This window comes from Ranitomeya imitator, chromosome 8 (assembly GCF_032444005.1).
Source record: "Ranitomeya imitator isolate aRanImi1 chromosome 8, aRanImi1.pri, whole genome shotgun sequence".
NCBI classification, from domain to species: domain Eukaryota; kingdom Metazoa; phylum Chordata; class Amphibia; order Anura; family Dendrobatidae; genus Ranitomeya; species Ranitomeya imitator.
In genome coordinates this window covers 72,436,589-72,462,006 of record NC_091289.1, presented here as the reverse complement: position 1 = coordinate 72,462,006, position 25,418 = coordinate 72,436,589, and the positions used below count along the sequence as shown (strand labels likewise).

The 25,418-nt window shown below is 45.3% G+C and overlaps 1 protein-coding gene across 2 annotated transcripts in view; it reads left to right on the top strand.

Annotated features, from left to right (window-relative positions):
* The first annotated feature begins 923 nt into the window (after nt 1-923).
* GUCY2C (guanylate cyclase 2C) overlaps nt 924-25,418 on the top strand; it is an 842,638-nt gene continuing 818,143 nt past the window's right edge. Inside the window, exon 1 of one of the 2 annotated variants that reach the window (XM_069737068.1) lies at nt 924-1,181. In XM_069737068.1, the coding sequence (XP_069593169.1) occupies nt 986-1,181 (196 nt within the window). In that variant the 5' untranslated portion in view covers nt 924-985. The remainder of the gene's footprint in view (nt 1,182-25,418) is intronic. The other variant, XM_069737069.1, reaches the window with a different exon arrangement.

Sequence of the window (25,418 nt, the reverse complement as noted above, 5' to 3'; positions counted from 1 at the left end):
TGCTGTGCGACCGTATGCTCCGCTCTGGAGTGCCGGTGCCAGAGCTTGGTTTTAACCTGCGAGACTCGGCCGTATCTCGCTGTGTGTGATCCAGGCCGTAGTAAGAGGCAGGGACAGAGCAGCACAGAACAGAAGAGCATGCCACCCCTATACCTACAGTATATTACCCCACTGCAGCTCGTGATCAGTGCATCAGACCACCCATCCCTCCTGTCTAGTGCCGCGGCAGCGATCTTAGCAGTGCAATGTAACCGTATGTGCAAGGAATGCCGAGGCTGTATGGCATGCTGGCTGCTGAAAAGAAAAATACACGTCTTCCACTAATAATCAGAGTACAGTTTTAACAGAGATTTACAGCAATAACCCACAATTAAATTGACACCATAATTTCAGACAGTGGGACATATTTATCAAGACTGCCTTAATCTTAGACTAGACCTTCTTAAAATTCTCCAGATTAAAGTGATTTATGCTGTTTTATAAATCTGGTAAATTCCAAGTTTACACCACTTATTTGTTGGCTTGTTTTTTAACAATTTTTTTTTTAAGTTTTATTTGTACATGCCAAAAATATGAAATGAATAACGTTTTTATTAACTAGACCCTTATATATTCTTGATGAATGTATCCCAACATCTAACTAAATATTTGCTGTTAAGTCATTTTAGTATTTGGTTGCATGTAGCAGGTTGTTATGCGTTTTTTATGACTGTACTTCTCCTTGGAACATTAATTAAAAGCAATATTTCTATTGATATTGTCAATTTTCTGTGAAAGTTAATGACTATGATCTCTATCTGTACAAATAAAAATGCAATACAGAAGCAACCGCTGTGTTATCTTCACTTGTTAATATGTGACCAGACAATTGTGCTATGGCAGTAAAAGGAAGTGACATGTAATCACTGCTGTCCCAGCCATCCAGTCTTTCTTAGAGTATCAGTGATATCCTGGCAAATTGTTCATAGAACATGGTTGATGTAAAATGATGAAGCCAGTGATTTGCTTGTTCGTATTTATTCAATGGCTGCCAACCGTGGCGATGTCAACATGTGGAAACAGAAGCTACACTCTGAATATGATTATATTGAATCACACATCGACAGAATGGAATGTAGAATATATTAAAATCGCCGTCGAACTAGGCCTGTCTCTGATCCAAAATGACCTAAGGAATGGAGGTATGACCTATTTATTTTATCATACTGTCATGTCTTTTATTCTGTATTTAATGTGTCAATAATTTGATGCCAAGTATGGATGTTATGCATAATCAGAATGAGAATTTATTGTGCTGAAAAAGTCCTGTGCAACATCTAACAAGGTGTAAAACGTAGAACAAAGCAGTTACATGTGTGACTCCTGAGTATTCTTGTGTCTGGAAACAAGGGTGGACATAAAAGTATAGTCACATTAGTTATATCTGCATACAATTGAGTGAACTGACGGAATGTTATGTCATCTGATATTTATTTGTATTTATGTATTACTTAATGTAGATATGAAGTTCTGTGGGATTGTTGAAATGATCCTCGTTTAGCTTTTTGTCTTTTAGTTGCTTTTTTACAAATTAGAAAACATTAAAGTTGAACTCTCAGATGAACCATTTGCACAGTCACTTGAAAGCTTGTTTTTGGGGGGGCTGAGTTGTAATTTTGAATGACATCATTCATTTTACCCTACAATACATTGTTAAACAAGTAAAAGATTCCAAATGTGGTGAGATTGTAGAAAAAACACAGTTCTATAAGGTTATGTTCCCACGATAAGCTTTTTGGTGAGTTTTTGATGTCTCAGATTTTCTGCACCCATTAAGTAAAATAGGTTACTTGCATTTTTTCAAAAATTCACTGCATCAAAAACTCACGAAAAACTCATTGTGGGAACGTAACCTAATTGTTTTTAATTTTTAAGTCTTCATTGTGTGGGAAAAATGAACTAGCAATATGATTCCCCGCATCAGTCGGCTCACAGAGATACAAAATATACAGTATGTACGGTACAGAAATGTGTAAAAAAAAATTTTTGTGTCTCCATTTTCTGTCACCTCTAACTTTTTACATTTTTCTGTCAATGGAGCTGTGGCAAGATTACGTAATTATTGATGGGGAATATATGACACTTTAATATCTGTTATTACAGAGCTGTAGGGAGGTGTGAAGACTAAAAGCACAATTCTAGCAATTCAACTTTTTTTCTCTATTTGCAACATTCAATTTATTTTATAGATCAAACTTTCACAGATAAGGTTGGTACCAAATATGCTTATTTTTTAAATATTGTGTTCGGACTGTAATGAAAACCCATCTGACTCCAGCGATTACGTTACTGGGGGGGGGGCGATGGTCACCAGTGCATCACTGATCATGCTATTTAAATGCTGCTGTCAGTGATTGATAGCAGTATATAAGTTGTTAAACAGAAGCAGTGAGATTGGATGAATATGATATGGATTCAGTTTCTGAGCCTGCTCCACATAAGGAGATACCAGAAAGTCATATGATTTAAAGGGGCTAAATGCAAAAAAATAGATGAGTTTTCGTGTGTTGTTTTTTAGCCAGCAGTAGAGTAGCTCCCAAAACTAAGCCTTGATTTTAAGGAGATTTCCGTCGATTACAACTTATCACCTATTGACAGTTTTTGTTATAAGCGTCTCTTAACTGGAGATCTCATTGATCAAGAAAACGAGTGCCCATGTGCGCTGACCCTCCATTCACTGTCTATGGGGCTGAAAAAAGCCAACTACAGCAAGCCTCTGATATTTATGACAGTGCTCTCATAATCTATCTATATAATCGTCTAAGGAGTACTTCCGTCTGTCTGTCTGTAACGAAAATCCCGCATCGCTGATTGGTCACGGCCTGCAGGCACAGTCCGGCCGCAAATTCGCCCCTCCCTACTTCCGTCCAGTCAGTGCCCGCTCCATACTCCTCTCTAGTCAGCGCTCACAGAGGGTTAATGGCAGCCTTAACGGACCACGGTATGCCGCGGTGTAATGCACTCCGTTAACGCTGCTTATTAACCCTGTGTGACCAACTTTTTATTATTGATGCTGCCTGTGCAGCATCAATAGTAAAAAGATCTAATGTTAAAAATAATAATAAAAAAATCGTGCTATTCTTACCTTCCGTCGTCCACCGATGCGTGCAATGCTGCCACCAGCTTTCGTTCCCAGTGATGCATTGCAAAATTACCCAGATGACTTAGCTGTCTCGCAAGACCGCTAAGTTATCTGGGTAATTTCACAATGCATCACTGGGAATGGAAGCTGGCGGCAGCATCGTGCGCATCGGGACAGCTTCAGTAGACGCCGGAGGGTGAGTATATAACTATTTTTTATTTTAATTCTTTTTTTTTAACAGGGATATGGTGCCCACACTGCTATATAGTACTTGGGCTGTGTTATATAGTGCGTGGCTGCTATATACTACGTGACCAGTGTTATATACTGCGTGGGCTGTGTTATTTACTATGTGGAATGTGTTGTATACTATGTGGCCAGTGTTATATACTATGTGGGCTGTGTTATATACTACGTGGGCAGTGTTATATACTACGTGGCTGTGTTATATACTGCATAGGCTGTGTTATATACTACGTGGGCTGTGCTATATATTATGTGGGCTGTGTAATATACTGCGTGGGCTGTGTTATATTCTGCGTGGGCTGTGCTATATATTACGTGGGTGTTATATACTACATGGCTGTGTTATATACTACGTAGCTGCTTTGTACTACGTGGCTGTCTGTGTTACGTGGGCTGTGCTATATACTATGTGGCTGCTATATACATACATACATACATACATATTGTATTCTAGAATACCCGATGCGTTAGAATCGGGCCACCATCTAGTGATACATAATCATTGCCAGCAGAAGCAGGAATCAAGCTGAGAAGGGAATTTGGACCCCTTTCTTGGGGAAGAAAAGTTTGGCTTCACTGTGGAATCTAATGAGCAGCTGGGCCATGAGTGACTACAAAATGAACGGGAGCGCTTCATAGAATGGAGAGAGGTTTAGAAAATGTGGGACTCCATCTACAATGAAAATATAATGGTAAGAAAATGGTAAATAAATGACCATAAAAGTAGCTTTACAATAGATCACGTGTACGAGCTTATGTATACAAGCAAAGAGCTTGTACAGCAGTGCATGAGGGCAATACAGCTCATAGGTGGGACCTGCCATAATGGCTGTGTCAAGTGTAGCATAATATGGTAATACAAAGTTATTATTCACTAGTGTGATGACACCAATGGTGTCACTGATGCTGCATAGGGGCGCTATCAAGGGGCAAGGGAATGAGCGCAGGGAGTGCAGTAACAAGGCACGCTGTGTGCAAGGACCTGACACTAAAAGCAGTGAGCACAGGACCTGGCACTGAGCAGTCACGTGAACAGGGAGGTGGAGTCACTGCGCGTGAGTGCAGGGAAGGTAACTGAGTGCATGGAGTGCAAGGCACAGACAGTAAAATATGGTCAAGGAAAGCCGAGGGTCAAAAGCCAGACGAGAGCGCAGTACCTAGGGATAAGACAAAAAGTAAACGGAGACAAGCCAAGGGGTTAGAGAACCAGAAAGGACAGAGCAGTACAAAGCAGGATTCAGAGGCAAGAGTCAGGGGACAAACTGGGTCATACACAGCAAAGCACACAAGCACAGAGGAACAACGTTTACGGATGAGTAACCTGGGTCAGCAACCTTAAACTGAGAATACAGAAGTATCACCGACACATATCCAGGAACTGCCAACATTAAATTGCGCCCCAGAACCAAAGAGAAGCGAACTAAAATTAACCCTGACCTGACCAGGATGGAGGCGGAACCATCCTGTCCAGAGTCATGACACCTAGTAGCTTGGCTAGTACACTATTCTATTTTCTAGTAGTCTACAATTATGCAGTGATTTTATTCGTTGGATTCATACCACCTAGAGAACATTTACTGCAGCTGCATTTACTTCTAGAGAGTCTTCACTTTATTATTTGATTGACAGAAAAGGAGCTTCGCCTCCTATTATAATATACTGTGAGCATGATTGTTAAAGGGAATCTGTCACCCCCGGGACGTATATGACCTATTAATATGGACATACAGGTGATAAAATATTACACTAGTCCTACCTGCATGCCTCATATAAATGGTCTTGTTGTTGAGAAACCTTATATTCTTTCTTTATGTTAATGATTTCATCCAGGTACTGGGACGAGCTGTAAGAAATCCCGGCCTCCTCTCATTGTAATACTTACCCCCTCCCATCAGTTTCAGTTATGGCCTCAGAATCCTGCGCCTGCACCCTGCAATGCCTCCACAATAAATACCTTTTTCTCCCTTCTATGGGCACTGCATTCAGGGGATCTTCTGTGCAGGCGCCAGCGACTAACCACTCCAGTGACCTCCGGCATGCTCGCCGATAAGGTTCTCTCCGCACTTCCCACCCTGCATAGTCATCAACATGTACACATGGTTCCTAGCGATGACTGTGCATGGAGGAAGTGGGGAGAGCATATTATTGGAGTGGACACTGGAGGTCACAATGACTCGCAGACGCCTGAATGATCCTTGAATGCAGTACCAATAGAAGGGAGGAAAAGGTACGTATTGTGGAGGGAGCGCAAGGCACAGGCGCAGGATTCCAGGGCCATAACTGATGCTGATGGGAGGGAGTAGTATTGCAGTGAGGACAGGAGGCAGGAATTTCTTCCAGGCACCGAGACCCAGTGCAGACAGCCAGACCTGAATGGAGAAATGTAGATCCAAAAGATCTCCTGAAGGTGGCTAAAGGAGTTGAAGAAACCAGAACAATAAGATGACCTGTCATGTATGCTGGAGCACAAGGAAAACAGTGGAGACATTGTAAGGGACCTAAGGACTTAGAAACAGTGAAGTGCTTTAATTGTGGAGAAAATGGACCAATCTCCACCTCCTTCACCTTCAGACTAGGAAACTGGCAACCCAGTGACAAATGTGTGCCCTGTTCTTGTCCCCTCCGGACCTGGTCCTGCCTTGATGACCACCATAACAATGCAGGGGGGAAAGAGGCAGAATTTTTGATTGACACTGGGGCAGCCGGGACTGTGGTACACAAAGACTTGATAATGCCAGACATGATTACTAACGAGACTGTGGAATGTGTAGGGGAAGAGGGACAAGTGACTGAAGCCCCTATGACTAAACAAGACTAAAATTACGAGATAGCCAAGAGGTGCTTACAAAACGTATTGTTAATGACAATACTCCTATGAATTTGCTGGGAGAAAATTTGTTGAGTGCTATCCAGGCCACTATATAGTACTCTCCTGAGGGTATTACAGTCACAAGTCCCCTCTCAGATAAACACGTGTGTAAGATTGCAGCAATGGTGTATATGACAAAAGCAGTGAAAATAACACCTGACACCAGAAAGTCTGAGGACGGGGAAATGAGTCAGGTGCTAGACACCGTTTGGGCAAGGGGAAAAACTCATGTTTTTTTTTGTACTAGAAACAATCATACTGGGAACTGTACAAATATTTAGTGAACATGAATTCCCTTAAAACAAATTTTATTTACCAATATTAAAAAATAACACCAACCCAGTGCTTTTGGCAGAAAAGGAGATCTACCAAAAAATAAAAATTGACCAAGGTCTAGCGCATACCCTACAATAACCTTCTCTGTCACCTGCCTGTGGAGGTTGGCACCCTATATAATGATTTTTTGGCGCCCCCACTCAACATGGACTAACCCTCACTCCCCTCTCTCACCCTACCACACAGGTGGGAAAACAATAATATAAGAACAGAAATGAAGAAAAGCAAAAAAATGGTCAAAAAAAATTAAAAAAACACAATATAGTCAAAAATAGCAAAAAGACAGGAGCAGGACAATTAATGCAGTTGTCCCAGGGTTCCAGCCCCTGTGATGCAATAATCGCTAATTACTGTTAAATTGCAGTGGGTATGCTACCAGATTTGCCACATATACATGCTAATTCAGCATAAATAAATATCAAAAAGAACTGATACCTATATCACACATCATTACATCCTATACAACATCTAGCTGACTTGAACACAGATATGTTCCAATTGTCAGTCTAAACTATGCCCTTAAATGCGGCTTACAGCGTCAGTCATCAACCAGTGGTTTCCCATTCAGTGTGTAATCAATGTCACCATTACACACTGAATGGGAAACCACTGGGTAAATCTGACAGGGAGAAGGACTTGGGGATCCTAGTTAATGATAAACTTACCTGGAGCAGCCAGTGCCAGGCAGCAGCTGCCAAGGCAAACAGGATCATGGGGTGCATTAAAAGAGGTCTGGATACACATGATGAGAGCATTATACTGCCTCTGTACAAATCCCTAGTTAGACCGCACATGGAGTACTGTGTCCAGTTTTGGGCACCGGTGCTCAGGAAGGATATAATGGAACTAGAGAGAGTACAAAGGAGGGCAACAAAATTAATAAAGGGGATGGGAGAACTACAATACCCAGATAGATTAGCGAAATTAGGATTATTTAGTCTAGAAAAAAGACGACTGAGGGGCGATCTAATAACCATGTATAAGTATATAAGGGGACAATACAAATATCTCGCTGAGGATCTGTTTATACCAAGGAAGGTGACGGGCACAAGGGGGCATTCTTTGCGTCTGGAGGAGAGAAGGTTTTTCCACCAACATAGAAGAGGATTCTTTACTGTTAGGGCAGTGAGAATCTGGAATTGCTTGCCTGAGGAGGTGGTGATGGCGAACTCAGTCGAGGGGTTCAAGAGAGGCCTGGATGTCTTCCTGGAGCAGAACAATATTGTATCATACAATTAGGTTCTGTAGAAGGACGTAGATCTGGGGATTTATTATGATGGAATATAGGCTGAACTGGATGGACAAATGTCTTTTTTTGGCCTTACTAACTATGTTACTATGTTACTATGTAATATAGGATGTATACTTAACAGGAATAATGATGGGAATCACCCATCAAGATATGCTGCGCCTGAATATAGGATGTATCCTTAGTATAAACAATGATGCGTGTTACTTATCAAGATATGTTGCGCCTCAACGCGTTTCCCCATGGTGCGGTTAATCAGGAGGCCTGTCATATATACCAAATGCCATGGATAAGTAGCATAACCGGCGGTCCACAACGGGTGGAGTTATATACCCCCGTTCATACACTTGCTGCAATCAGCGCCATCGCTAATCAGTGATGGCATAAACAACTGGGTAATAAATTATTTACTTGCCATATGCCAAGCGATCATCCTGCTTCAGCGTGGGCTTCGGGATACTGCGCATGCATGGAAGTCTTACCTCTATCTATTGCAGGTCCCTAATGCGTTCCACGCTGCAGCGTGCGTTCCAGTCTAGTGCGCGAGACCGGAAGTCATGTCTCCTCTCCGTCTGCTTGCGATATCATAGATGTTTAATACTGGAACCCATCTGCTGCTTCACTAGTTCCGGTGCGCCCGGTTCAAAAAAGTCCCCGGACATCTAGTAATACATAATGCCAGATTCAGGTTCCGATGTCGGACGGTTGCCACCAATGCATACCTAATTAACCGTCTAGACACCGGATCAGATTATATCCTTTTCAAACTGTTTGTTAAACACATTTCTTTCATATACATGCATATATATAAACACATGTTTATATATATGCATGTAGGAGTGTCTGCTCCAGTAAGGAGGGAAATAGGAGAGCAGGGCAGGCCAGACAGGTGCTGGTAGTGGGGGACTCAATTATTAGGGGAACAGATAGGGCAATCTGTCACAAAGACAGGGATCGTCGAACGGTGTGCTGCCTACCTGGCGCTTGAGTCCGACACATCGCTGATCGGGTGGACAGACTATTGGGAGGGGCTGGTGAGGACTCAGCGGTCATGGTGCACATTGGGACAAATGACAAAGTTAGAGGTAGGTGGAAGGTCCTTAAAGATGATTTCAGGGAATTAGGCCGCAAGCTGAAAGCAAGGACCTCCAACGTGGTATTTTCCGAAATACTGCCTGTACCACGTGCCACGCCAGAGAGGCAACGGGAGATTAGGGAGGTTAATAAGTGGCTCAAGAATTGGTGTAGGAAGGAGGGGTTTGGGTTCCTGCAGAACTGGGCCGACTTCTCAGTTGGCTACAGGCTCTACGCTAGGGACGGGCTGCACCTCAATGGGGAGGGTGCAGCTGTGCTGGGGGAGAAAATGGCTAGAAGGTTGGAGGAGTGTTTAAACTAGGAATTGGGGGGAGGGTAATAATAATAATAATTTTTATTTATATAGCGCCAACATATTCCGCAGCGCTTTACAAATTATAGAGGGGACTTGTACAGACAATAGACATTACAGCATAACAGAAATACAGTTCAAAACAGATACCAGGAGGAATAAGGGCCCTGCTCGCAAGCTTACAGACTATGAGGAAAAGGGGAGACACGAGAGGTGGATGGTAACAATTGCTTTAGTTATTCGGACCGGCCATAGTGTAAGGCTCGGGTGTTCATGTAAAGCTGCATGAACCAGTTAACTGCCTAAGTATGTAGCAGTACAGACACAGAGGGCTATTAACTGCATAAAGTGAATGAGAACATGATGCGAGGAACCTGTTTTTTTTTTTTTATATATATATATATATAAATAGGCCACACAGGGATAGTTAGGTTAATGCATTGAGGCGGTAGGCCAGGGTATTCATTTTATAGGAGGGGAAGATAGTGCAGATAGAGACCTGGGCACAAATAAGGAAGTTGGGGGTGGCGGTGGCATGGGGGGTGGGGTTAGAACAGTTAATAATTTAAGAAATAGAGGTACAGAGAGGAACATCAAGTGCATATATACTAATGCCAGAAGCCTCGCCAACAAAATGGACGAATTAGAACTAATGTTGTTGGAGCATAATTATGACATGGTGGGGATATCTGAAACGTGGCTGGATGAGAGCCATGACTGGGCTGTTAACTTGCAGGGCTATAGCCTGTTCAGAAATGACCGTACAGATAAGCCAGGGGGAGGGGTGTGTCTGTATGTAAAATCGTCCTTAAAACCCATCCTGCGTGATAATATAGGTGAATCTAATGAAAATGTAGAGTCCCTGTGGGTGGAGATAAGGGGAGGGGGAAAAAATTATAAATTACTGATAGGGGTTTGTTATAAATCTCCAAAAATAATGGAAGCAATGGAGAATATCCTCGTAAAGCAAATAGATGAAGCTGCGACTCAAGGAGAAGTCATTATTACGGGGGACTTCAACTACCCTGAAATAGATTGGGGAACAGAAAAAGGTAATCGGATTTTGACAACTATGAGAGACAATTACCTTTCCCAACTGGTTCAGGACCCAACAAGAAGGGGGGCACTGCAAGACCTAATATTAACCAACAGGCCAGACCGCATAGCAAATGTAAGGGTTGGGGGTCACTTGGGAAATAGCGATCACAAAATAAAAAGTTTTCATGTATCCTTTAAAAAGATGTGTAATAGAGGGGTGACAAGGACACTAAACTTCAGGAGGGCAAATTTCCAATGCATGAAGGGAGGATCTTGGTGCAATTAACTGGGACGATATCCTGAGACACGAAAATACACAAAGTAAATGGGAAACATTTATTAGCATCCTGGATAGGACCTGTGCACATATATACCGTATGGGAATAAACATACTAGAAATAGGAGGAAACCAATATGGCTAAATAGAGCTGTAAGGGGCGCAATAAGTGACAAAAATAAAGCATTTAGAGAATTAAAGGAAGTAGGTAGTGAGGAGGCATTAAATAAGTACAAAAAAATTAAATAAATTCTGTAAAAAGCAAATCAAGGCAGCTAAGATTGAGACAGAGAGACTCATTGCCAGAGAGAGTAAAAATAATCCCAAAATATTCTTTAACTACATAAATAGTAAGAAACTAAAAAATGATAGTGTTGGCCCCCTTAAAAATAGTCTGGGTGAAATGGTGGATGAGGATGAGGAAAAAGCCAATATGCTAAATGACTTTTTTTTCATCAGTATTTACACAAGAAAATCCCATGGCAGACAAAATGACTAGTGATAAAAATTCCCAATTAAATATCACCTGCTTAACCCAGCAGGAAGTGCGGCGGTGTCTAAAAATCACTAAAATTGACAAATCTCCAGGCCCGGATGGGATACACCCCCGAGTACTGCAGGAATTAAGTATAGTCATTGATAGACCATTATTTATAATCTTTAAAGACTCCATAATAACAGGGTCTGTACCACAGGACTGGCGTATAGCAAATGTGGTGGCAATATTCAAAAAGGGGACAAAAACTGAACTCGGTAATTATAGGCCAGTAAGCTTAACCTCTACTGTGGGTAAAATCCTGGAGGGCATTCTAAGGGATGCTATGCTGGAGTATCTGGAGAGGAATAACCTCATGACCCAGTATCAGCACGGGTTTACTAAGGACCGTTCATGTCAGACTAATTTGATCAGTTTCTATGAAGAGGTAAGTTCCGGATTGGACCAAGGGAACCCAGTGGATGTAGTGTATATGGACTTTTCAAAAGCTTTTGATACGGTGCCACACAAAAGGTTGATACATAAAATGAGAATAATAGGGATAGGGGAAAATATGTGCAAGTGGGTTGAGAGCTGGCTCAGGGATAGGAAACAAAAAGTGGTTATTAATGGAGCACACTCGGACTGGGTAGCGGTTAGTAGTGGGGTACCACAGGGGTCAGTATTGGGCCCTCTTGTTTTTAACATATTTATTAATGACCTTGTAGGGGGCATTCAGAGTAGAATTTCAATATTTGCAGATGACACTAAACTCTGCAGGGTAATCAATACAGAGGAGGACAATTTTATATTACAGGATGATTTATGTAAACTAGAAGCTTGGGCTGATAAATGGCAAATGAGCTTTAATGGGGATAAATGTAAGGTCATGCACTTGGGTAGAAGTAATAAGATGTATAATTATGTGCTTAATTCTAAAACTCTGGGCAAAACCGTCAATGAAAAAGACCTGGGTGTATGGGTGGATGACAAACTCATATTCAGTGGCCAGTGTCAGGCAGCTGCTACAAAGGCAAATAAAATAATGGGATGCATTAAAAGAGGCATAGATGCACATGAGGAGAACATAATTTTACCTCTATACAAGTCACTAGTTCGACCACACTTAGAATACTGTGCACAGTTCTGGTCTCCGGTGTATACGAAAGACATAGCTGAACTAGAGCGGGTGCAGAGAAGAGCGACCAAGGTTATTAGAGGACTGGGGGGTCTGCAATACCAAGATAGGTTATTACACTTGGGGCTATTTAGTTTGGAAAAACGAAGACTAAGGGGTGATCTTATTTTAATGTATAAATATATGAGGGGACAGTACAAAGACCTTTCTGATGATCTTTTTAATCATAGACCTGAAACAGGGACAAGGGGGCATACTCTGCGTTTGGAGGAAAAAAGGTTTAAGCATAATAACAGACGGGGATTCTTTACTGTAAGAGCAGTGAGACTATGGAACTCTCTGCCGTATGATGTTGTAATGAGTGATTCATTGCTTAAATTTAAGAGGGGACTGGATACCTTTCTGGAAAAGTATAATGTTACAGGGTATATACACTAGATTCCTTGATAGGGCGTTGATCCAGGGAACTAGTCTGATTGCCGTATGTGGAGTCGGGAAGGAATTTTTTTCCCCAATGTGGAGCTTATTCTTTGCCACATGGTTTTTTTTGCCTTCCTCTGGATCAACATGTTAGGGCATGTTAGGTTAGGCTATGGGTTGAACTAGATGGACTTATAGTCTTTCTTCAACCTTAATAACTATGTAACTATGTAACATGTAACCCCCTACTGGCCTGCATATCAAAGGGAAAAGGCAATATCAATAAAGAATAAAGAATAGAATGTCCAATACAGACATAAGGATTTTGATAAATATTCCCTCCAATATGGCGCATGTAAAAACATGCTTAAACATGCAGTTTTAACAAAGAAACATTTACCCCCACACCCCTCCATCGAGCACATTAACTGGACCTCCCCATTACCATCAGAGAAAGGGAACTATTAGATGAAGCATGTGTATGAAAAATATTCAATGAGCCCCTTTGGGGACAATGATTGTAATCTATACATCCATTATGTTTCCTTCCGTTGGATGGCTTTATCCAGATCACCCCCTCTTATTTTAGGTCTAACCAATTCCACCATATTAAAGGTGATTTCCTTCAAATTGCCCCCATGTACTTCATTAATATGACGGGCAACCGGGGTGTCTCTCATTCCTTATATCACCCACGTGCTCACCTACCCTTACCCTTAATTCCCTAATCGTTTTACCGATGCAATCTTTTGGGCAGGTGCACGTGGCCTTGTAGACCACCCGGGTGGATTTACAGTTCCCAAAATCTCTGATGTAGCACTGCGGCGAATGGTAGAGAATACTACATCAGAGATTTTGGGAACTGTAAATCCACTGGGGTGGTCTACAAGGTCAGAGTTATAAGGGTGGACTTTAGAGTTACAAGGGTGTTAGCAGGGAGGCCACAGAAAAAGGATGTTGCAGTAGTCAAGGCGGGAGACGATGAGGGCATGCACAAGCATTTTAGTAGATTGACGGTTGAGGAAAGGACGGATTCTGGAGATATTTTTGAGCTCGAGGCGACAGGAGGTGGAGGAAGCTTGGATGTGCGGTTGGAAGGGCAGGGCAAAGTCAAGGGTTACTCCGAGGCAGCGGACTTCCGGTACGGGGGAAAGCGTGATGTCATTAATTGCGATAGATAGGTCAGGAATGGAAGAGCTATGAAATGGAGGAAAGATGATGAGTTCAGTTTTGTCCACATTAATTTAGAGGAAGCGAGAGGAGAAGAAGGAGGATATGGCTGATAGACACTCCAGGATTCTGGACAGCTGAGAGGTGACGTCTTGTCCAGAAAGGTAGATCTGAGTGTCATCAGCATAAAGGTGGTACTGGAATCCATGGGACTTTATTAGTTGTCCCAGGCCAAGTGTGTAGATTGAGAAGAGTAGGGGTGTTAGAACAGAGACTTGGGGGACTCCAACAGAGAGAGAGAGTAGGATGAGGAGGTAGTGTGGGAGTGGGAGACTCTGAATGTGCGGTTGGAAAGGTATGAGGAGATCCAGGATAGGGCAAGGTCTTTGATGTCAAAGGAGGAGAGGATCTGTAGTAGGAGGCAGTGGTCAACTGTGTCAAAAGCAGAGGACAGGTCTAGAAGGAGGAGTACAGAGTATTGTCCGGTATTAGTCTGGTGCCTCTGCATTCGTAGACTGCATCCTGCCAACTACGACAAATGTAAGCAGGTACAAAGATGCAGTAACACAGGGAATGCAGAGCAAGAGTTAACAAAAATGCAATTTAATTTATAACAAACTCCTCAGGAGTTTTTGTCCAAATTTCTGCTAGTATCCACGCCAAAATTTGGGGTGCGTCTTATGGTCCAGTGCATCTAATAGTCCAAAAAATATGGTAAACACTAAGTAGTGTTAAAGATTGACATGCTGCCACAATGTCACATTATATAGTACCTGTTGAAGGATGGAGGAGGGGAGGGTTGAGAGCTGTCCCAAGGATGCGTCTTGGGGTGGACGCATCCTTGGGACAGCTCTCAACCCTCCCCTCCTCCATCCTTTAACAGGTACTATATAATGTGACATTGCGGCAGCATGTCAATCTTTCACACTACTTAGTGTTTACGTACGTGTGTACGTGTCTCCGGTACATGTGAAAACTGTCACCACACATACTGGAGACACGGACATGTGAAAGAGGCCTTACAGGAAGTGCGTCACTAATCCCGCCCATTGGTGACCCTGTCACATGATCACGGGTCACCGATGGTTCGGCATGAAAACCAGAGGTTGATAATTGCCTGTGTGTAGCAGAGGCGATCAAAGTACTGCAGCTTTTAGTCTCTCATAGAGACTATTGAAGCATGCATAAAGTAAAAAAAAAGTTTTTAAAAATATTAAAAATATATATACTGTATACTGTATATTTAGATATAAAAGTTCAAATCACCCCCCTTTCGCCCCATTTAAAATGAAACAAGTTGAAAAATCAAATATACACATATTTGGTATCGCCGCATTCAGAAAAGCCCGATCTATCAATATAAAAAAAGAATTAACTCGAATGCTAAACGGCGAACGGTGCACATGTCAGTGTGTTTCCACGGACTGTGTGTCCATGTGCCCCACATGTAGACATGTCTGTTTTTTACCGTCAGTATGGACAGCAAAACATCCCGCACACCTGCACATGAAGAACACACATCGATGTCCTCCGTGTTATACGAATCGGCACCGGGGAAGAAGCGCTGTAGTAAGCACTGTTCCCTGGTCTCAGGTGGGTGCTGAAGATGGCTGTCACGAGACAAAAATAGGAAGACAGGAAATTAGGAATCTGGGCCCCTGAACTGCCCCTCAGGCTAGGGGAAGCCCTGTCTTTTCTTAACTTGGGAGTACCCTTGAAGGTAGGGAGGCCTAAGTCACTGACCTGTCCCTGTCTCCTGTTAAACCCTGTACTAAACCCCCAACCCCCACCCGAGGGGGCGAACAGTGTAAACAGCACCACAAAGCAAATAAACAGGAAAAAACAATATAAGAGTGAGGGGAACACAATACCAAAAGGTGAATGCACAAACTACAAAGTAACAAATTCAGAACTTAGCTTGTGCATGCCGCTGCAGACTCCACAACATAGATAGTACAGCAACTGAGCGCCAAACACCAGACTTGGCTGACACCAGGGAGCTGCTACTGCGAGGTTGGTCTCCTGAAAGGAACTGTATAACCAACAGTCAGCTGATGCACCAGGTGACCTTATAAAGGATGGTGGGAGTGGTCACAAACATCAGCTGACCCAGCAGCAATGCAATGCAATAACACCAGCGGCCACCAGGGGGAGAAAACTGCATTAACCCCCAATGACCAGAAAAGGAAAATAGGTATTAAGCTTACCGTTAATTATGTTTCCAGGAGTCCATACTGACAGCACCCTGGAGGACGTCCTCCTCCCCCTTTGCTGGGACAGGAAAAACACGAGAGTTCAAAAGGGCATGTACCACCCCCAATCCTCAGTGTTGTAACAAGAACCACCTCATGGACATGCAGAAAAAAGACTTTTTTAATAGAAACAATATATATATACACATTAGATTTGTCATAAACATATTTACTCATATGTTAAAATAACATGCATACATTTTATACCAGAACATAATACATCTTATGTCAGGCATCTTACATAGAGGATCTCAGTACTACAGGGAGGGAACTACCAGTGCTGTTAGTATGGACTCCTGGAAACATAATTAACGGTAAGCTTAATACCTATTTTCCAGGACGTCCCTCCTAACAGCACCCTGGAGAGTACCAAAGCACCTCCTTAGGGTGGGATAACCGCCTGGAGAACCCTTCTCCCAAATGCCATATGTTGACCAGACAGAACATCAAGTTTATAGTGTCTACAAAATGTATTAGCACTAGCCCAAGTGGCTGCCTTACAGATCTGCTCAAGAGATGCATCTGCTCTCTCAGCCCACGAAGTAGCTATCCCTCGAGTAGAATGAGCGTGAAGACCCCTTGGAGAAGGAAGCCCCTCAGACTGATAAGCCTCAGAGATCACCGAAGTGATCCAACGAGCAATAGAAGCTTTAGAAGCCTTCTTACCCTTATTCTTCCCTCCAAACAAAATAAACAAATTCGGGTCGATACGCCAAGAGTTGGTGGCTGCTAAGTAGTCTAGAACCGCCTGTCTGACGTCGAGGGAATGAAGGGCTCGTTCTTTCTCATTAGCCGGATTATTACAGAAGGATGGTAGCACGATCTCCTGATTTCTGTTTTTTACTGACCCCACCTTTGGAATAAAGGAGGGATCCAATCTAAGAACTAGACTATCTTCTCTAATCTGAAGGTAAGGGTCCCTAGTACATAGGGCCTGGATTTCCCCCACTCTCTTAGCCGTAGTAATTGCCACTAGGAATGCTGTTTTACGAGTGAGTACTGAAATGGGCATATTATCGGCCGGGGCGAAAACATCTTTACAAAGGAATCTGAGGACCAGGATGGCGAGATTTGTCTAATGGTAGGGCGCAACCTCTGGGTGGCTCTGATAAACCTGACTATCCACGGGTGAGATGCTAGGGGGTAGTCAAGAAAAGAACTAAGTGCCGAGATCTGCACTTTCAGAGAGCTTGGTTTGAGACCTTTGTCAAACCCAGCCTGCAGGAAGTCTAAAATTCCAGGTAAGTCGGGAGCACCTGCCGTAACCTCAGACCTGCCACCCTCCAGACAGAAACGTCTCCAGATCTTCAGGTAAATTGCCGATGTGACTGGCTTTCTGCTGGATTTTATAGTAGAGATCACCTGATCTGATAGCCCTCTAGCCTTCAGGATGTTCCTTTCAGGATCCATGCAGAGAGATGGAGATTCTCTGGGCTTGGGTGGTACACCGGACCTTGATGGATTACATCTGCTCTGAGAGGAAGCTCTACTGGGTTCTCTACTGCCAAATCCAGCAAGAGAGAGAACCAGCTCCTTCTCGGCCAAAACGGTACGATTAATATGACCCGAGCCTGATCCTCCTTGATTTTCTTGAGCACGGCTGGAATCAGTGCTAGAGGCGGGAATGCATAAGAGAGAGGTTCTGTCCAATCCTGGCTCAGAGCATCTATCCCTTCTGGGAGATCTTGAGGGTTCAGCGAGAAGAATTTTGAGACCTTTGAGTTTCTCCTGTTTGCAAATAGGTCTATACTGGGAGTTCCCCAGTGAAGACAAAGATCTTGGAAGACCTCCTGATTGAGTTCCCACTCTGTTGCAAACACTCGTCTCCTGCTCAGATAATCCGCTATGGTGTTTTGCGAGCCTTCTAAGTGGACTGCAGAGATGGATAGAACCGAATTTTCTGCCCAGCGGAATATTCTTCCCGCCAGCTCCTGAAGCGGATAGTGTCTTGAGCCTCCCTGATGTTTCAGGAACGACACTGCTGTAACGTTGTCGGATAGTATCCTGACATGACAATTTCTGAGGGTGTGTTGGTTCCTTCTTAACGCCTCCCAGACAGCATACAATTCTTTGAAGTTGGAGGAGTTGTGAATTACATCTGCTGGCCATCTCCCTTGTAGGATCCTGCCCTTCAGGTGGGCTCCCCAGCCCCAGGCACTGGCATCTGTAGTTACCACTACATAGGGACTGGTAGACCATAACACCCCGACTCTTAGCTTCTCTGGTTGACTCCACCAGAGTAGAGATCTTCGTACTGGATACGTCAGCCTTAAAGAACTGTCCAGAGAAGACTGACGACGGTCCCACGTGGAAAGGATTAACCTCTGCAGAGGTCTTGAATGGAACTGAGCCCATCTTACACACAGTATGCAGGCCGTCATCAGACCTAGTACCTTCATGGCCGTTCTTATCGATGCTCTGCGTTCTAATAGAAGCCTGATCTGTATCTGGATCGCCTCCAACTTGTTCTCGGGTAGCCGGGATATCCTGTTTCTCGAATCCAGACATACTCCCAGGAAGATCTTTTCGCACTCCGGATTCAGGTCGGATTTCTGCCAGTTTATGATCCATCCTAAACGTTCCATCAGTGCCACCGTTCGGGTCCTGTGATCTGACAGAATCTCTGGAGTACTTGCGATCAGGAGAAAATCGTCTAGATATGGAACTATCTTGATCCCCTGGTTTCTCAGGAAAGCGACAATTTCTGACACCAGCTTTGTAAATACTCGAGGTGCCGAGGCAAGTCCGAACCGAAGACACTGGAACTGGTAGTGACAGGTCCGGGACGGCAGCGCTACCGCAAACCTCAGAAGTTTCTGAGATGATGGGTGAACAGGGACCTGATAATAGGCACTCTTGAGGTCGAGAGTGCACATCACAGCGTCCCGATCTATTAAGAGGATTGCAGAGCGAATGGACTCCATGCGAAACCTCTTGTACCTGACCCAGGCATTTAGAGGTTTCAAGTTTATTATTGTGCGTGAGTCGCCGGAGGGTTTCATTATAGAAAATAGGGAAGAATAGTGACCCCGACCTACATCTAGAGATGGAACTGGGATTATGACCCCTGAGGAAAGCATGTCCTCTAGGTCTAACATCATGGGAGAGTCCTGCAAGACTATCGTAGGTACGATGTATCTGTCCGGAGGAGGAGAGGAAAGCTCTATGCTGTAACCTTCTGACACAGTCCGAAGAACCCATTGATTCTGGGTGATTCGGGCCCAATTTTCCGCAAAGTGTCGGAGCCTTCCCCCTATAAATGTGGCGTCATTGTGTCTTAGGTTTTGAAGATGGGTTAAAGAAGAAACTCCTGCTTCTATTGCCCTGGTTACGGGAACCTCTACTGAATCCTCTGTTGGATCTGCCTCCTCTGTAATCGGATTGTCTCCTGAAGGGGAAACCTCTCCGAAAGGACTGGCCCTTTTTTGGTTTGTCCTCTGGAAAACCTTTCTTTTTATCAGAGGCTGACTCTAGGATGGTATCTAGAGAAGGTCCGAAAACCCTAGCCCCCGAGAAAGGAATAGAACATAATTTGGTTTTTGAGGCATTATCCCCCGACCAGGATCTTAGCCATACTGCCCTTCTAGCCGCATTGGATAGGGAACCATTCCTAGCTGAAAATCTGACAGATTCAGCCGTCATGTCGGATAGGAAGGCCGTAGCAGATTTCATTATAGGAAGGGAGCTTAATATATCGGCCCTGGGGGTCTTATTGGAAAGGTGTTCCTCCAATTGACCCATCCAAAGATACATAGACCGGGCTACCGAGGTAGCTGCTATGTTGGTCTTAATTAGGGCTGCAGAGGATTCCCAGGCCCTTTTAAGCAGTATGTCAGCCTTTCGATCCATAGGATCCCGCAGATTTGAAGAGTCCTTAAATGGAATGGCTGTCTTTTTTGCAACCTTTGCCACCGGAACATCAACCTTGGGGATCTCTTCCCAAAGTTTGACTTCTTCTGGCTCGAAAGGTAAGCGAGCTTTGAAGTCCTTAGTCAAAACCAGCCGACGTTCTGCCTCCTTCCACTCCTCCAGTATCATGGCCTTGATATGCTCGCTTACTGGGAAGACAGTCTGTTTACGTGACATGAGTCCACCAAACATCAGATCCTGCCTGGACTGAGGCTTGGATGTCTCCTCGATCTGCATCGTGGTCCGCACCGCCTGCACAAGTTCATTCGTATCCTCAGCCTGGAAGAGGTATTTTCTCTGGTGGTCCTGACTCCCTGAGGGAAGTTCCCCTTCCTCTTCTGAGGAGAAGTTATCGGAGGCAGACAGGTCCTCCGAGCTATATTCTGGCTCTTTATTGTTTCGTTCCTTTCTGGCTCTCTTACGGCTGGGAACTGGGCTGGACCTTTCCACAATACTGGACAAAGAAGCCTGACAAAGAACAAAGGACAAAGAAGCTTCCCGTATTAGGGACCTCATTTCTGATAGAAGTGTCGGCTGTTCGTCTCTCATAACCTTGGAAGTGCAATCTGCACACAAGGTCTTTGCATGGGTGTCCGGGAGCTTTACGTTGCATATAGGGCATCTATATGTCTTCGCAGCTGATTTGCCGGACTTCTTAACTTGAGGAGAGGGGCAGCGGGGTTTCCCTTATCCTTAAATGATATAAGATAGGGAGAAGTAATGGGAAGCCTGAATAGTGTGTGTGAGTGAATAGGGGGGACAGCGCACTGCGCACTCACCCCTTCCTCTGCTGGTGTACCTTCCATGACGATTCAGCAGGTCCACACTGGATTAGGAGCGATTCGGCTGCTTGTGCGTCCCACGCTGGAGCGCACACACTCTCCCCGCACTTCTACCTCATCACCGGAAGTGACGGGATCAGATGCCACGAAACCGGAAGTGACGCGGTTCCCCGGAACTTCCGTCGAAAGACGCTCTGCCAGACGCCGCAGCGCTCTGGATGCTGCACCGCATGGAACCGCGTCGCGGCCGAGAGCCTCCCCCCGGGAGGAGCGGCCGCAACAGGAGCTTGACCTTCCTGTTCTTTGGAGCAGAGGGACCCCCCCGGAGGGTTTCTGCCCTGAGCCTCTTGACAGGGGGAAGGGTATTGGACGAGCCGCACGATCCCCCTGAGCTCCGGTAAGCCAGTACAGCTTCTCTCGTGCGTCCCTAGCAGGGACAGGAAAAAAACTGAGGATTGGGGGTGGGACATGCCCTTTTGAACTCTCGTGTGTTTCCTGTCCCAGCAAAGGGGGAGGAGGACGTCCTCCAGGGTGCTGTCAGGAGGGACGTCCTGGAAAAAAGGTTTAAATCTGAGGGAAACCAAATCTGCCACAGATCCAAACATGGATCGTGACAGTCCCCTCTTTCAATGAGTGGCCTCTGGACACTCAACATCAGACCTCACCAGACCTACCTACGGTGAGGACGCCTCGATCCACCAGAGTTCACCTCGACAGTCACCTGACTCTCTGGTTTATGGCAAACGCGACCTGATGAAAATGCCACAAATCTCCAGAGGGCCAACCTGGGGAATGAGTTGTGTACATGCATAACTGGGGGTAACTCCAACTGAAAAGTCCCCGGGCTGAGAATGGCCGACACCCGATATGGCCCAATCACCCTGGAACTCCAGGTCCCAGTTGCACACTTCCACCTGATGTTTTTGGTGGACACCCATACGTACTCATTCACACCCAGGTCCGGACCTGAACGTTTATTTCCATGCAAACGTTTGCCACAGGATGGAGAATTCTTTGAGGAATTGACAACAGAGGCGTCCCCCTGTGTCACTACACTCACACCCCCACAATGCTCCGAGGGAACCACCACCCTCATCTGACCCCTCCTCCTAAGAGGTCTCTGACCCACCGGGTTAACCTGTAGTGAGGGTAAAGTCTTGTCCCTAGTCCCTGACAGCACCTCTGCTGCCCCCACTGAAGGGGAATGGGTAGGTTTTAGATGAACAGCAGAGATCGTAGCTCCTGGGCAGCAGTCCTTACACGAATGACCCCAGCTGACTACTTCCCTGGACCGCCAGTCTATGACCGGGTTATGTCTTTTCAACCAAGGGAGTCCTAAAACCATGGGAGTTGGTATGCCCTTCAAGACGTAGCATGATAACGACTCTTCATGACAAGCCCCTATGCGCAGATGTATGTTGTCTATGACTTGTGTAATGCTCCCCTGGCTGAGCGGAGCAGAGTCAATGGCCTGGACACTTAAGGGTTTCGCTAGCGTCCTACTCATCATGCCATGGGTCTGGACAAAATGAGCATCCACCAAATTGACTCCTGCTCCACTGTCCACAAGCACCGGAATTTCTCAGTTACCCCATCAATAACCACCCCAGCAGGTAAGGTACACTGAGACGAAAAAATGAAGGAAATATACACACACTGGTCGCCTCCCTCCACACGACCAGGGGGACGCGGCTCAGTTAGATGCCTGTTTTTCGCATACTGTTGATGCGCTGGCAGCAGCTATTTTTGCGACTGAAGGATGTCGATGGTTGGTTATAATGTCACAAGACAAAAATAGGAAGACAGGAGATTAGGAATCTGGGCCCCTGAACTGCCCCTCAGGCTAGGGGAAGCCCTGTCTTTCCTTAACTTGGGGGTACCCTTGAAGGTAGGGAGGCCCAAGTCACTGACCTGTCCCTGTCTCCTGTTAAACCCTGTACTAAACCCCCAACCCCCACCCCAGGGGGTGAACAGTGCAAACAGCGCCACAAAGCAAATAAACTGGAAAAAAACAAGATAAGAGTGAGGGGAACACGATACCAAAAGGTGAATGCACAAACTACAAAGTAACAAACTCAGAACTTAGCTTGTGCACGCCGCTGCAGACTCCACAACATAGATAGTACAGCAACTGAGCTCCAAACACCAGACTTGGCTGACACCAGGGAGCTGCTACTGCGAGGTTGGTCTCCTGAAAGGAACTGTATAACCAACAGTCAGCTGATGTACCAGGTGACCTTATAAAGGATGGTGGGAGTGGTCACAAACATCAGCTGACCCAGCAGCAATGCAATGCAATAACACCAGCGGCCACCGGGGGGAGAAAACTGCATTAACCCCCAATGACCAGAAAAGGAAAAAAGGTTTAAATCTGAGGGAAACCAAATCTGCCACAGATCCAAACATGGATCGTGACAGTACCCCCCTTACAATGAGTGGCCTCTGGACACTCAATATCAGACCTCACCAGACCTACCTACGGTGAGGACGCCTCGATCCACCAGAGTTCACCTCGACAGTCACCTGACTCTCTGGTTTATGGCAAACGCGACCTGATGAAAATGCCACAAATCTCCAGAGGGCCGACCTGGGGAATGAGTTGTGTACATGCATAACTGGGGGTAACTCCAACTGAAAAGTCCCCGGGCTGAGAATGGCCGACACCCGATATGGCCCAATCACCCTGGAACTCCAGGTCCCAGTTGCACACTTCCACCTGATGTTTTTGGTGGACACCCATACGTACTCATTCACACCCAGGTCCGGACCTGAACGTTTATTTCCATGCAAACGTTTGCCACAGGATGGAGAATTCTTTGAGGAATTGACAACAGAGGCGTCCCCCTGTGTCACTACACTCACACCCCCACAATGCTCCGAGGGAACCACCACCCTCATCTGACCCCTCCTCCTAAGAGGTCTCTGACCCACCGGGTTAACCTGTAGTGAGGGTAAAGTCTTGTCCCTAGTCCCTGACAGCACCTCTGCTGCCCCCACTGAAGGGGAAGGGGTAGGTTTTAGAAGAACAGCAGAGATCGTAGCTCCTGGGCAGCAGTCCTTACACGAATGACCCCAGCTGACTACTTCCCTGGACCGCCAGTCTATGACCGGGTTATGTCTTTTCAACCAAGGGAGTCCTAAAACCATGGGAGTTGGTATGCCCTTCAAGACGTAGCATGATAACGACTCTTCATGACAAGCCCCTATGCGCAGATGTATGTTGTCTACGACTTGTGTAATGCTCCCCTGGCTGAGCGGAGCAGAGTCAATGGCCTGGACGCTTAAGGGTTTCGCTAGCATCCTACTCATCAGGCCATGGGTCTGGACAAAATGAGCATCCACCAAATTGACTCCTGCTCCACTGTCCACAAGCACCGGAATATTCTCAGTTACCCCATCAATAACCACCCCAGCAGGTAAGGTACACTGAGACGAAAAATGAAGGAAATATACACACCCTGGTCGCCTCCCTCCACACGACCAGGGGGACGCTGCTCAGTTAGATGCCTGTTTTTCGCATACTGTTGATGCGCTGGTAGCAGCTATTTTTGCGACTGAAGGATGTCGATGGTTGGTTATAATGTCACAAGACAAAAATAGGAAGACAGGAGATTAGGAATCTGGGCCCCTGAACTGCCCCTCAGGCTAGGGGAAGCCCTGTCTTTCCTTAACTTGGGGGTACCCTTGAAGGTAGGGAGGCCCAAGTCACTGACCTGTCCCTGGCTCCTGTTAAACCCTGTACTAAACCCCCAACCCCCACCCCAGGGGGTGAACAGTGCAAACAGCACCACAAAGCAAATAAACTGGAAAAAACAAGATAAGAGTGAGGGGAACACGATACCAAAAGGTGAATGCACAAACTACAAAGTAACAAACTCAGAACTTAGCTTGTGCACGCCGCTGCAGACTCCACAACATAGATAGTACAGCAACTGAGCTCCAAACACCAGACTTGGCTGACACCAGGGAGCTGCTACTGCGAGGTTGGTCTCCTGAAAGGAACTGTATAACCAACAGTCAGCTGATGCACCAGGTGACCTTATAAAGGATGGTGGGAGTGGTCACAAACATCAGCTGACCCAGCAGCAATGCAATGAAATAACATTGAAACAGCTGCAGCTAGAAGTACCAAGCTGTTGCACAACTCTTTGGGCAAATAGCAGGAAAGCAGCCAGAAGAGCATAACCCAATAATAAAACGTAACTTTTACTAATAATGTTAAAAAGTGGAAAAAACAATACAACAAATACACAAAGTGCTCACGCCGAAAACTGTGCTCAATTAAAAAAAAACTGGTATGGTCTCACCAATTATGGACGTAGGGTACCCAAATCGATGCACAAGGGTCCCAGGGAGGGTCCAGTAGTTGTGGGGTAAGAGTGTAGGGACGGGGGACCTCTGCCTATATCCCCTGTCGTGCCACAGCAATGACTCCCGTCCTGACAAGGACAGGCCCGAATAAGCCCCACTACGGACACCCCTCCAAGATGCAAGATGTAATATGACGCCTCCCTACGCGTTTCCTCTCCAATCCCGGAGATTCATCAGGGGAGTTTAGATGGCCAACAGGCCTACATGTAACTCAAAAGTCCATAAACGGAGTTGTTAGTCCATAAAACGGAGCTATATGCAGTGGCTATACGGCATCCGGGTACCGGCAGACTTGTGTGGTGTCTGCCACAGAAAGTGAGTCAGCACAGAGTGACGCTCACTCCCCCCTAATATACCATTGGGGGGCCCCTCCCCCAG